The 12,442-nt window shown below is 37.5% G+C and overlaps 2 protein-coding genes across 37 annotated transcripts in view; one reads left to right on the plus strand and one right to left on the minus strand.

Annotated features, from left to right (window-relative positions):
- The window catches only part of camk2b1 (calcium/calmodulin-dependent protein kinase (CaM kinase) II beta 1), an 88,156-nt gene extending 83,658 nt beyond the window's left edge, over nt 1–4,498 (plus strand). For all 36 annotated transcript variants that reach the window (XM_073840457.1, XM_073840470.1, XM_073840464.1 and 33 more), the window contains one exon: nt 1,418–4,498. The gene's annotated coding sequence lies outside the window, so the exon portion shown is untranslated. The remainder of the gene's footprint in view (nt 1–1,417) is intronic.
- Nucleotides 4,499–7,102: 2,604 nt separating this feature from the next.
- On the minus strand, nt 7,103–12,373 carry LOC141334656 (retinol dehydrogenase 11). Its single transcript, XM_073839836.1, has 4 exons — nt 12,042–12,373; nt 11,452–11,694; nt 8,831–9,133; nt 7,103–8,664 (listed from the first exon to the last, which is right to left on the minus strand). The coding sequence occupies exons 1-4, from the start codon at nt 12,160–12,162 to the stop codon at nt 8,405–8,407; spliced, it is 927 nt and encodes a 308-aa protein (XP_073695937.1). The 5' UTR covers nt 12,163–12,373; the 3' UTR covers nt 7,103–8,404.
- Between the last annotated feature and the right edge of the window lie 69 nt (nt 12,374–12,442).

Below are 12,442 nucleotides of genomic sequence, written 5' to 3' on the forward strand. Positions count from 1 at the left end.
CTAAGAGAGATGGATGTTCTATGTCCGACTGCCAGCTCCTGTGTCAGCAGCACCGCACACATACGTTGTGGTATTCTTGTGAACGTGCATTTTAGACTGACAAGAAAGAAGAAATTAAGTAAAGTCATTATTTTTGTTTTCTTTGCACACAAAGTATTCTCGTAGCTTCATAAAATTAAGGTTGTCCTTACTACCTTTTTGGGCCATGAACATTTCAGTTGAGTTGCTGTCTATGCAGGGTCAGAAAGCACACGGATTTCATCAAAAATATCTTAATTTGTGTTCCAAAGATGAACAAAGGTCTTACAGGTTTGGAACAACATGAGAGTGAGTAATGAGTAATGATAGAATTGTCATTTTTGGGTGAACTATCCCTTTATTGAAGTCATTTTCTGTGTTTTAAGATCTTGGCTACATTGAACACACATTGACGTGTAGATCTGTTATTTAACCCATTTTTAAAATATGAAATTCTATCATAAAGTAAGCCATCTTTTTTTAATATACAGCTATGTTTATTTTAAATGTAAATTATATCAAGCCATAAAAATGTGTTGAATGTTATTTAATGCCTTAAAAACTGAAGCAATTTAATTAAAGTTAATTAAAAACTAATATGTGATGCGATCTAGGAAAACCCAACACATGGTGAAATTTTTACTTTTTTAGGTTTGTGTTATCATATGAAAGCTGGGTTCCAGAACAATTTTTTTTATTATGTCCATAGCTACGATTTTCAGGAATGGAATTTTGAGAAAATGGGTTTAAAGTGAGACTTTACTAGACATTTACTTTCACTTCATGTTTTTTTGGGTTGTAAGTTGTAAATAAAACAGATTGTTGGAGCATGTTTTACTATAAAACACTACTTTAGTCTTTCTACTTCAAAAATTTCTGTTTAAATCATTATTTTTTTGTTTAGGGGCGCACTGATAGCATTTTCTTTTTAATTGTTCCAAAAATTCATATCGGCTGATACTGATGCCAATAACGATCAGACACCAACACAGTTTTTTTAATAAATGTAGAATTTCTATACCTCAGTGTTTGTTGACCTGATCATCACTCTTTTGTGTTAAACACAACCGACTAAATATAGACTACTTCATACTTCAAAAATATATAATCATAATCTGTGACAAAAATACTATCATAAACTAGATTAGTGGAAAATTCAGCAGCAAAAGTTCCTCTACGAACAATAACGGATTTGGATTGGTCTCGCCTGACCGATACCCGATTCAACAGAAATGGCAGTATTGGATCAGTGCACCTCTAGTAGTCATTTGTAAAACTGACTAGTAATTTTTTTTTTTTAATTTCAGTGTAGCCTTGGTGTGCTCATTCCACGTTCTTAAACAGATTTTGTTGTACAAAGTGACGACACACCGCTAACAACCCTTTTTTCCCCCCTCAGGTTGAGCTCATTGTAGCCACATCTAATAAGAGTGCCCAGCCAGAAATGGAGAGTGCAAGAGTGAAAGAGAAAGAGTGAGGGAGGGGGGAAGTTGGAGAGAGGGAGGAAGAAAAGCGAGACCAGTGATGGGTGGCTGTGAGTCTGCAGTGCCTGAGCCTCCCACACTGGGCCCGGCCCCCTCACCTGTCAATCACCTCACCTGCCAATCACTTTTGTGCATCGTCTTCTGTCTTACCTTCAGCTTTACCCCCTCCCTCCCTCCCTCCCAGACACCGTCCCTGTTATCTTTACACCCGTGCAGAGACTCCCCTTGTTGTGCACATGTGCTGTGTGGAGTTGGACAGTCTTTGATTAGTACGGATTATAATAATAAGGCCTCAGCGAGTCGTCTGTGAAACGCCATGCTTTCCGTCGCACCTTCCCAGTGTGAATAACGTTAACACTGATTCGCCGTCCTCACTTACGGTGTGTAGATTTTCAATATTATTATTGTTATTCTTATTCTTATGATTATGATTAATATCGTTCTTACTGTTGTTATTAGTATTTAAATACAAAAGCAATTGTACGTGTCACTTACACAATTCACGTCCTGGATGCCAATGATTTTTAATTTATGCCTTTTCGTTTCCAAACACTTTTGGAGAGCATGAATTTTTCCAGTATATCCAAAGCGGCCATTTCCACGGTGAAATAATGGCTGCCGTTTATGTACAGGCTTCTCAATGTGAATCACATCCAACGGATGCGTCTGTCCATGTGTTTAAACGTTAGTGGACATGTGTTGGTATGTGTGAGCGACTGTTTTGGGGCAGATACAACCAGAGCCTGATCAAAAATGACGTGGCGTTCGGGGTCTTCCAGCTTTAATTGTTATTTTTCACATCATTACTGCAGATTTGACATAATTCAGTAGACTTCCTTCGTATTGGACGAACAATTCCTTGTTCTGGAAGTACAATCGTGCTTTATACGTAACCTGTGACACCAATTGCAATGTTAGTATTAGATGGTAGTGTTAGTATTGCAATTTTTAGGATTTTTTTCGTTACTTCTTCAGCTGAGCCAGCGGTGTTAGGAAAGCGCCCATAGAGTTGGATCGACTGAATCGAACTAAAAGCCATACCTCAGCTGAACATACAGTAGGCATTCATGTGTTTTCTCGCACTATGTGGACATCCACTGATGACATTGTTCTCAAAAAACAACTGTTGTATCTCTAAACTAGTCATAATAGAGATTTAGTCATTGGAGGCCACTAAAGAGCATCTGAGTGAAGGAATTCGGTGGTTTTTAGCTGATGGAGTTTGGTCTTTTAAGTTTTTTGCTCTTCTATTTTTCGCGACATATGGTGTTGACTTATCAATATTACTCTTATTCTATTTTTGAGAGTTTATATATATTTTGTTTGTCGTCGGTGTGTGTGAGACTTTTAAGGAGAGTGAAAAATGTTACCTTGGATCCTTTTTAAAGTGTGTTTACCCTTTGGATGGGCAAAGTGCAAGGTGTGAAGGTTTGTAGTCGAAATCGGCAGCAATAGTTTTATATTTCAGAAGATGGTAAGATATAGTTTATGAAGCGTACGTCACACCTCGTACAACTTAATGCTGGTTTCAGTCTACTTTTGAAGGGTTGAACTGACGTGTCAGTGTGACATCATCACCCGGTCATGTGACTATTTTATTAACTTTGTGTCCTCAGGTTGTATTTATTTATTTGATATAATTATCGCAACTTCTTACATGCTTCTTAAGTTTGTGTGCTTCGCACACTTTGTCTAATGTTTGAACACACTAGCTTTGAGCCACGTCATATCGATGATGACTACTGATCTTTTTTGTTGTTATTATTTGAAAGAAATGGCGAAATCCAATCAAAATATTTCTCTCAAACAAAGCGATCCCCGCGAGGCACGTGTACGTGTGTTTGTGCTCCGGTGTTCTGCTTCTGTTACAGTTGTGTCTCATTCTTGGATGCTTTATCTCATGCAAAACTTCACCTGTGTTTATACGAGTGATCAGAGTTTCACGCCTGTCTGCTCCCTAAAAAAAAAAAAGACAAAATCACACACACACACACACACACAAAAAAAACAGCATGTAAAAAGTGTACTGTTCTCTGTGTGTTTTAGCAATGAAAATAAACATGTTACGAGTGAAAGTGCACATCACTATTAAAACAGGACACACAGTATTGAAACTGCAGTTTACTTGCATTTCAGCTGGAATTTCTTTGCATGACAGTCACTTGAACACTAGGTTTGGTGTTATTTATCTTTTTGATTTCATTTTTTTCTATTGAATGCTGGTTTACCTAAACCTTTCTCTTATCTGTTTTACCAGCTTTGTTAAGTGCATATATATATATATACACACATATATATAATATTTTTGTCCCAAAATGATGCTGAAAATGGCAGTGTAAATGACGAAGAGTATAGCTCCGAAATGTCGATGATATTAAGATTATGGAAATGGTGATATTTCTACGGCATGCTTTTGTATTAAGCTCATTGTTGTCAATGCAGGGTGACTGATATTTATATTAACGACTATAAGATTACTCATTAGTATGAGACTGCTTGACTTCAGAGAAGCACTTGCAATATTAGCTAAGTATGCATGGGTTTTTCAAGATCACTTTAAGCTAAATTTATATCGGCAGTGACATAGTTCTGCTGTTGTGCTTTGCGGATATTCACCAAACCTGAATGGCCAATAAAATCGTGGATTGTTTCTGACTTTTACGACAAACTTAACAATTACAGCTCAGTAGAGATAGCAGAGATCCAGAGTATTTCTACCTGCACCGACAACACCGTCCGTCTTTAAGCACAGAACTGTTTCTGTTCCCCTTGTCATATCATTTCTCTGATTGGAAACAGTACCGGATAGTTTCTCTGAAGTTGAGCTTTCTCACGGTAGCCCTCTGTTAGTTTTGTTTTTCTGTATAAGATAATATTCTCTTTGATTTCTGATGATTCTTACTCTTGTTATTGCTCTGTTCTCAAACTTGCTCTGTGTATTCCCTGACTTAAGCAAATGTGTTCAAAAGATATAAATAAATGAGATGATTTAAATACTGATGAACCTTGTGCATGTGCATTCAAAATTGATAAGAAATACATTTTTAAAGGGTTTCACTTCCAGCAGCCTTGGAGACATTTTTCTCATTCATTTTCTTTTCTACAGGGAGAAAAAGTCTTTGCTAAAGAGTTGGGAATTCTGCTGTTAAACACAATAAAAATACTTAAGTAATGCAGGCTGATGGCTTATACCATTATACCATCAATTGACTACCTCATAGCTCACAATATGTCTATTTTAAAGTATCAAAAATCAATTCCACTTTAGGGCTGAGTGATATGGCCAAAAAAATCATATTTCTGTATTTTGGGCTGAATTCCAATATATCTCAGTACGCTTTCTGGTTGGATAAACAAATCTGTATTTATTTAAAAAAGAAATTATTTCACATTCTGCCCAGTGTTGTCCAACAAACGAGGTACATATTAAAGGCTATGAAAAGAAAGTGAATGTAGCCATGTGGGCTATTGTTTTCAAGATGTACTGATTGTAAACAGTGCCACTGAACCGAACGAAACTTGCATATTTTGCTGAAGGAGAAGAGTGCAAAAAACTGTCTGAGGAGCAAAAGGGGTTTGTGGTTGGCCAAACTGAACCAGGATTTCCAGGATTCAAACAACATTTGTGTTTGTTCTTATTTCCAGTCAGGTAGGTGAAATATTAAGCTAATATTAATTAAGACTGCTCGTACGTATATTTACCACCTATTTCCTGCTGTCCTTCTCTTTAGCAGCTTCCACACTTTTTTTTTCGTGGTATAGACAGCATAAATTAGCAGAACAACATATTCAGTAGTACACTAACCATGCTATCCATGCTGTTGTTTACATCCGAATATCTCCAATATGGCCACGCATCCAAGTAACTGACCAAATCAGTCACTTTTTAAAACATTAGATAATGATAATTCATGTATTATATTAATTATGAACACACTGGTTTGTAGTGCAAACTGGTTTACCGTTTACTGCACCTGCACGTCTTTATTCTTCTCATCATTTCCCTGTAGCGGCAAATGAACCGAAAGTCTCGCCCCGCGGCAGCGCTCCATAACTGAAATCTGTTAAGTTTAGCGGATAACCGCGTGCAGAAGGCTTGTGCCCTCCTCCTTGACAACAAAATGGAAATATTTCTATGCCTTTCTAACGTTTACAGATGGAGTCAGTCTCAGAACATACCCGTGAAATGTAAGTTATGCATCTCAAACGCATTAAACAGCGCACTCGCCTGTCTGTCATAGCATCTGGCGGCAAGTACTAGTGCTCACGCTTTAAACTTTGTGTGCTAACTAGCCTACATTTTACTCATCGTTTTAAAGCCCTTAATATAACGCATATCTCATATTTAGAACAATGTCTCGTGTTTTTGGATTATGCACTGTTTTTTAGATGCGCTCGTACCAAACAACTGTAATTATATATCGATGAACGGTGCCTCATAACATATCTCTTATAAACGCATCAATATATCATACAAACTAAATATACCGCCAGCCCTGCATGAGATTTTCACTTCCTTAAAGGATAACTGTTGCCAAAATGCAACCTGGGCTGTTTTTTTTTACTGTAAACGAGACAAATTTATATCTAAAAGCATAATTACGACAAACGAGCCGTTTTTGAGATTGACCGTGATTTAGTTTTGTGGTCAATGGCCGGTGAATGGGAGTACTAGGGGCATACATTTGAGCGCATCAAAATCGATATTTTTACAACACTAAGAAGGCTCGACACACCATGACACTTTGCTCGAAGTATCGCTTGGGTCTCTACACATGAACTCCAGCATTGAGAGCATTGTTTGTGTACACAGAGTTTATTAAAAAGAAAGTTTTTGAACAACTCACTTACACTGTTTGGGTTTCCGCTCGCGGCCGTCTTGCCAGTCAAGAAGTGTCGATCTCCGATTGCGAATGAATGGACTCCATAGGACCAAATATTAGGCTTACATGAGGCTCTTTTTACAACTAGAAGTTTAATATTGTTTTTCACTTGTGACAAAACAACGAATTAGCCGTGCATTTATATGGAATATGCTTTAGGAGCTATCCATCCTCGCACTCGGAGATCGACACTTCTTGACTGGCAAGACGGCCGCGAGCGGAAACCCAAACAGTGTACGTGAGTTGTTCAAAACCTTTCTTTTTAGTAAACTGTGTGTACACAAACAATGTTCTCAATGCTCGAGTTCATGTGTAGAGACCCAGGCGATACTTCGAGCAAAGTGTCATGGTGTGTCGAGCCTTTTTAGTGTTGTAAAAATATCGATTTTGATGCGCTCAAATGTATGCCCCTAGTACTCCCATTCACCGGCCATTGACCACAAAACTAAATCACGGTCAATCTCAAAAACGGCTTGTTTGTCGTAATTATGCTTTTAGATATAAGTTTGTCTCGTTTACAGTAAAAAAAAAAACAGCCCAGGTTGCATTTTGGCAACGGTTATCCTTTAACCTGTTGCACTGTATATGAATGAGTATTGAAACAGTCATTTCCAGGTCTGCAAAGGTTATGGAAATAAGTACAATCCTGAAGATGATATATTTTGTAATGTACTTTGATCTTTGTATTGTGTTTGAGTAAAAGACAACATGCCAGCAAGTATTATTGTATTAATCTGTTTATAGAGGGATTGCACTTACATCATGATTTGGTCAGTTACCCGGATGTGTGGCCATATTGGCGATACTCGGATGTAAACAACAGCATGGATAGCACAATGTACTACTGAACGTTGTTCTGCTATTTATGCTGTCTAAACCACGGAAAAAAATGTGTGGAATTTGCTAAATTGTAAGAAGGGCTTGGTAAGCAGGACTGCTAAATCGAAGAGTACTTACTAAGCAGGAAAGGGCACTTTATTTTGACAAACTAAAGTTAATAGGTGGTAAAGATACATATGAGCAGTGTTAAATAAGATATTAGTCTAATATTTTACCAACCTGACTGGAAATGATAAGAACAAACACGAATGTTGTCAAGATTCTTGCCTTGGAAATCCTGGGATTGGCCAACAACAAACACCTTGTTCTACAGACAATCTTCTGCACTCTTCTCCTAGATTTGTGATAACCTTTGGCAATCTATAGTACTCCAAATGTTTTTCCTGGTGTGACTGATTAGTACATTACAATAATTTACCATTTTCAGCAGCAAAATATGCAAGTTTCGTTCGGCTTAGTGGTATTATTTACATTCAGCTCTGCCAATATAGTCGATTGATGACGCTCTATTGAGAGTTTTGGAGGACACATTTGTACACTAATAAGTAAAGCTGTGGCCTAATGGTTAGAGAGTCAGACTTGTAACCCAAAAGTTGCGGGTTCGAGTCTCAGGTCCGGCAGGGATTGTAGGGAGGGGGAGTGAATTACCAGCACCCTCAATATGGGAATTGCTTTTTTAATCCACTTTATTTTTATTTTTCATTAGCATTTAAATGAAAAATTCTACCTTGGTGTACAAAGTAAAAAAAAAATTCACTTTGACATGAAGTGATCAAATGTTTGAATGCAAAAGAAAATGCTAATTTCTTTGATAAAAGCATACGCCAAATGCATTAATGTAACCTTTGTAATTCTGCCAGATTTGTGCCCTTTCAGGCATTGATTTGTTTGCATTTATAAATGGCCACCCTTCATCTTTCAAAATGGAATATGGTGATCCATTTACATTCTCCACTAATTAAAGTGGTTTATGAAAACATGCAATTTAATAATGCATGTCAAAATGTATCAAATAAATTACACTGTAAAAAAAACGGCACACACACACACAACGTCAAAATTCTAAACAGTGTCATAAAATTCACATTCTTACAAACCAGAAACTAACAGGGTTTCCATAAATAACATAAGAAACAGTCTGTCCATCACACATGCAAACAAAAGCCCTGTATACTGTTATCAGGCCAGTTTAACTAGTCTCTCACTGGCCTCCCAAAGTTTTTTTGCTACTCCAGAATCTCTAGCGAAAGCTTTTAGATGAGCCGGTCGGCAGTCCGTGAAATATCCTCCATTGTGCGGCAGCACCTCGTCTGATACGGCGCAGTGGACCACGGTCTGCGCCCCGGCCTCACACGAAACAAAAAACATGAACATCACCACCTGCACCAGGATCCGGAACAGAACTGAGTAATGACAGGTCCAGTTACTCTGAACGTAACCTGAATGAGACAAGAGACACAAGATGAACTACACAATCATCATTTCAGACAATTATAGGTTCTTGCTAAAGTAAAGATCACTATTATTACTCCTCATACACCAGGAACACCTTAGCAACCTTTTCTGCCATTGTAGAGAAAGTCAGGCTATATTTTTATATCTCACCAGGGTGAACGGCATACGCAGTCACTCCTTTCCCTTCCATCATGCGAGCGAGCTCCTGTATGAAGTAAATGTTGGCCAGCTTGCTGCGGCAGTAGGTAAAGAACGGGAACAGGTTGTAGTTGAGATCTTGGAAGTCCAGCTTCTGGTACTTGTAGCTGGAGCAGGTGAGATTGATCACTCTGCTTGGTGAGCTCTCTTTCAAACGTGGGAGAAGAAGGTTGGTCAGTAAGTAGTGGCCAAGGTGGTTCACGCCAAAGCACATGGAGAACTCATCATCCGTCCAGTCGAGAACGCTGGGCATGGCTGAGGGGGAAAATATCATATATTTGATTAAAATACAGTAATATTGTAAAAAAAAGTATTACAATTTATATGAATGTAGTTTGTGAATGTAATTTATTTCATGCTAATTTGGTGCATTATTGCTTAATAATTGTGATACACTAGTAAGATTTTTCAGGACACCTTAAATTGACTAAAAGTGGTTAAGACATTTATAATGTAATATACAATATAATATATTTGGAAGTTATTAAAAACTTTTTTCTACTCACTGTAGTGTTGTACTGTTATCTGTTCTATTTATTTATTTTAATCACTTTTTATTTAATCTTATTTTTATTTATTTATTGTTTACACAATTACAAATTACTTTTTCTAAGTAACTAGTAAAGTAAAACATTACTTTTAAATTTACAATTTAATTTGGCCCCTCAGCATCCCATAGGCAGTGTTGGCAGTAGCTCATTACAATTTTACAGTTTAGATTACTCTTTACAGATTACTTTTTCCAAGTAACTAGTATAATAACACATTACTTTTAAATTTACAGTGAAATATCCACTCAATCTTTCTCTAAACTTTCAGGGATACCTTAACAGCCCCTCAAGAAAGTGTTGGAGGTAACTCATTACAAGTAATGTGAGTTTAGATTAGGGCTGTCGCGATAACCGCAATATCGCAATACCGCGCTATTGACGTGCATAACCGCAGAGGAATGCAACAACCGCAGCAACCGCGATATTTGCCTGTTTTCTTTTTTCCTAAGGATTCGCCCTTCTCACTTAATGCCTATGTGCTGAATATTAAATTAGTAATAAGTTAGTAATGATAACATAATGTTTTTATTATGCGGCTCAGTAGATATGCATTTAACAAGCCTAATCAGACAGCGAATGAGAGAGAGATCGACTGAGCTTGTGCGATTACCTGCGCTGCGTCTGTCTTTCAGATAGAGTCTGGTGTGTATGTGAAACTAGCTTGTCATGTCCAAGAAAAGTGAAATCTCTGTCTTGTCATCGATGCTCTGCTGCTCAGCTGAGCCTTTAAAAGTGGCGATTAAAGTTAAAATGATTTCAACATCGTGTTTCATTACGTCTCTCTTTGATTAAATAAGCGTTTTTGAACGTATAGTTGAATGAACGGTTTAAAGACTTACTCAAAGATAGTCTCTTGCCTCCCTCTTGTGGCGTAACAATGAAACTGCACTGACTGACAGCTCGCCTAAAACACGCAGGTGAAATATTGACAGAAATTCTCTCGTCCAGTCAAACTCGAGGGTGCGCGCTAACTGTAATATACACGAAGATTTCAGATGCAAAGCCTCTAAGTATGTCTGACATTTTTCTTCAAAATTTGCATTTCTTTCTGGCTAGGTTTCTATGTAAGTACTGTTTACTTCACTTCATATAGCAACGCGATTTGGTTTCGGTTTTGATTGATTTCTGAATATGACCTTACATTGTAACAGCCTACTGAGCCACTCAAAATTACCGCGAGGGAAATTCCTTAACCGCGACAGCCCTAGTTTAGATTACTTTTTACAGATTAATTTGAACAAATAACTAGTAAAGTAACACATTACTTTTAAATTTACAATAAAATATCAACACAATTTTTCTCTAAACTTTTATAGACCCCTTAGCAGCCCCTAGAAGCATTGTTGGCGGTAACGCATTACAAATAATGTGAGTTTAGATTACTTTTTACAGATTACTTTTTCCAAGTAACTAGTAAAGTAACACATTACTTGTAAATTTACAATGAAATATCTACACAATTTTTCTTTAAACCTTCAAGGACCCCTTAGCAACCCCTTAATGCCCCTTAGAAGCCCCTAGAGGCAGTGTTGGTGCTAATGCATTACATGTTACGTGAGTTTACGTAATCAGATTACTTTTTTCGAGTAACTAGTAAAGTAATCTGAGTTACTTTTTCAAATAAGTAACCCAAGTTACTTTGTTTTCCCATTTCTTCACTGGCATCTCTCCTGCCTCCATTTTGAAAGAAATTAAAAGTTAGGTGCATAAAAAAAGAGGCCCCATATCAAATTCGGTGCACGAGGCCCATAATTCCTAATGACACCATTGCTTGTTGGTTTTTTTGTTATAAAAAAATGAGCAGAAAAAAAAAAGCAAGCCCAGCCCAAATTACAATAGTAATGGAATGCATTACTTTAAATAAGAAGTAACACAATTGGTTCCTTTTTATGGAGTAAAGCAATATTGTAATGCATTACTTTTAAAAGTAACTTTCCCCAACACTGCCTAAAGGGTCCCTGAATCCTAGTTTTAAAACACCTGGTTTAGACCACCAATTGCCACCCTGATATCAATCCTCACCTGCATTATTGATCAGAATATCCAGCCGCTTCTCCTTCTGTAAGTAGGTTTTGCTGAACTCTCGTATTGACTTCATGTTAGCCAGGTCGACCTCCATATACAGCACATTCATATTGTGGCTCCTGGCTTTGATCTCTCGAATGGCCTTCCTGGCTTTCTCCTCATCCCTGCAGGCGATGATCACACGAGCTCCTCGCAATGCCAGCAACACAGCCGTCTCCTTTCCAATACCAGCGTTCCCACCTGAAACATACAGCCACCAAGCCACATGACATGAATAAAAGAGGGGAGCAAAGGAGCATTACACTTCTCAAACACTTCCCATTCATAACAGCTATGACCTTTCCATAAAGGTTACTCCAGAACAACACAGAGTAAAACATAATTCTCATCATTCAACCTGTATGATTTGGCTTTAGATGATAATTTGGCTTTTAATATGCAAATAAATATGTAAAAATACAAATAAAAATGTATCTGAATTGTTTGAATGACCTGCTGTAGTAGCATTCAGCAGCTGTCAATCATGTTACTCTAAGATGCTACTCTTACATCGGAGATACAGTATGAAGCCTAAAGGATTCACTTACCAGTTATAAGAACCGTTTTTCCATCTAACCTCTTCACATCCATGCAATACCTTCTCCGTTTCATCCATTTCAGTATCAAAAAGCAGAACAGTGCGGAAAATATAATGTATAACAGATACATGCTCTGTTAGCTAGGCAAGCATAAAACAACCCGACCTCTTTTAAGCTAAAGCAACATTCAATTAAACTATTACCACTTTTAGATCACAAATTTAGCACATTCAGAGGGGAAAACATGGCAATTAGTTGTTCATTTAGAATCAAGGGTTGTTTATTTAAAAAACATATTGTAGCATCAGAGACTGTTTTGATTACAACCTAATGCTGTAGCCATTAGCCGCGTACGTTATATTATCATACAGTCGTGCCTGTAGGGGCGCTGGCGTGCGCTAATCATGTTA

This window comes from Garra rufa, chromosome 5, assembly GCF_049309525.1.
Source record: "Garra rufa chromosome 5, GarRuf1.0, whole genome shotgun sequence".
NCBI classification, from domain to species: Eukaryota; Metazoa; Chordata; class Actinopteri; order Cypriniformes; family Cyprinidae; genus Garra; species Garra rufa.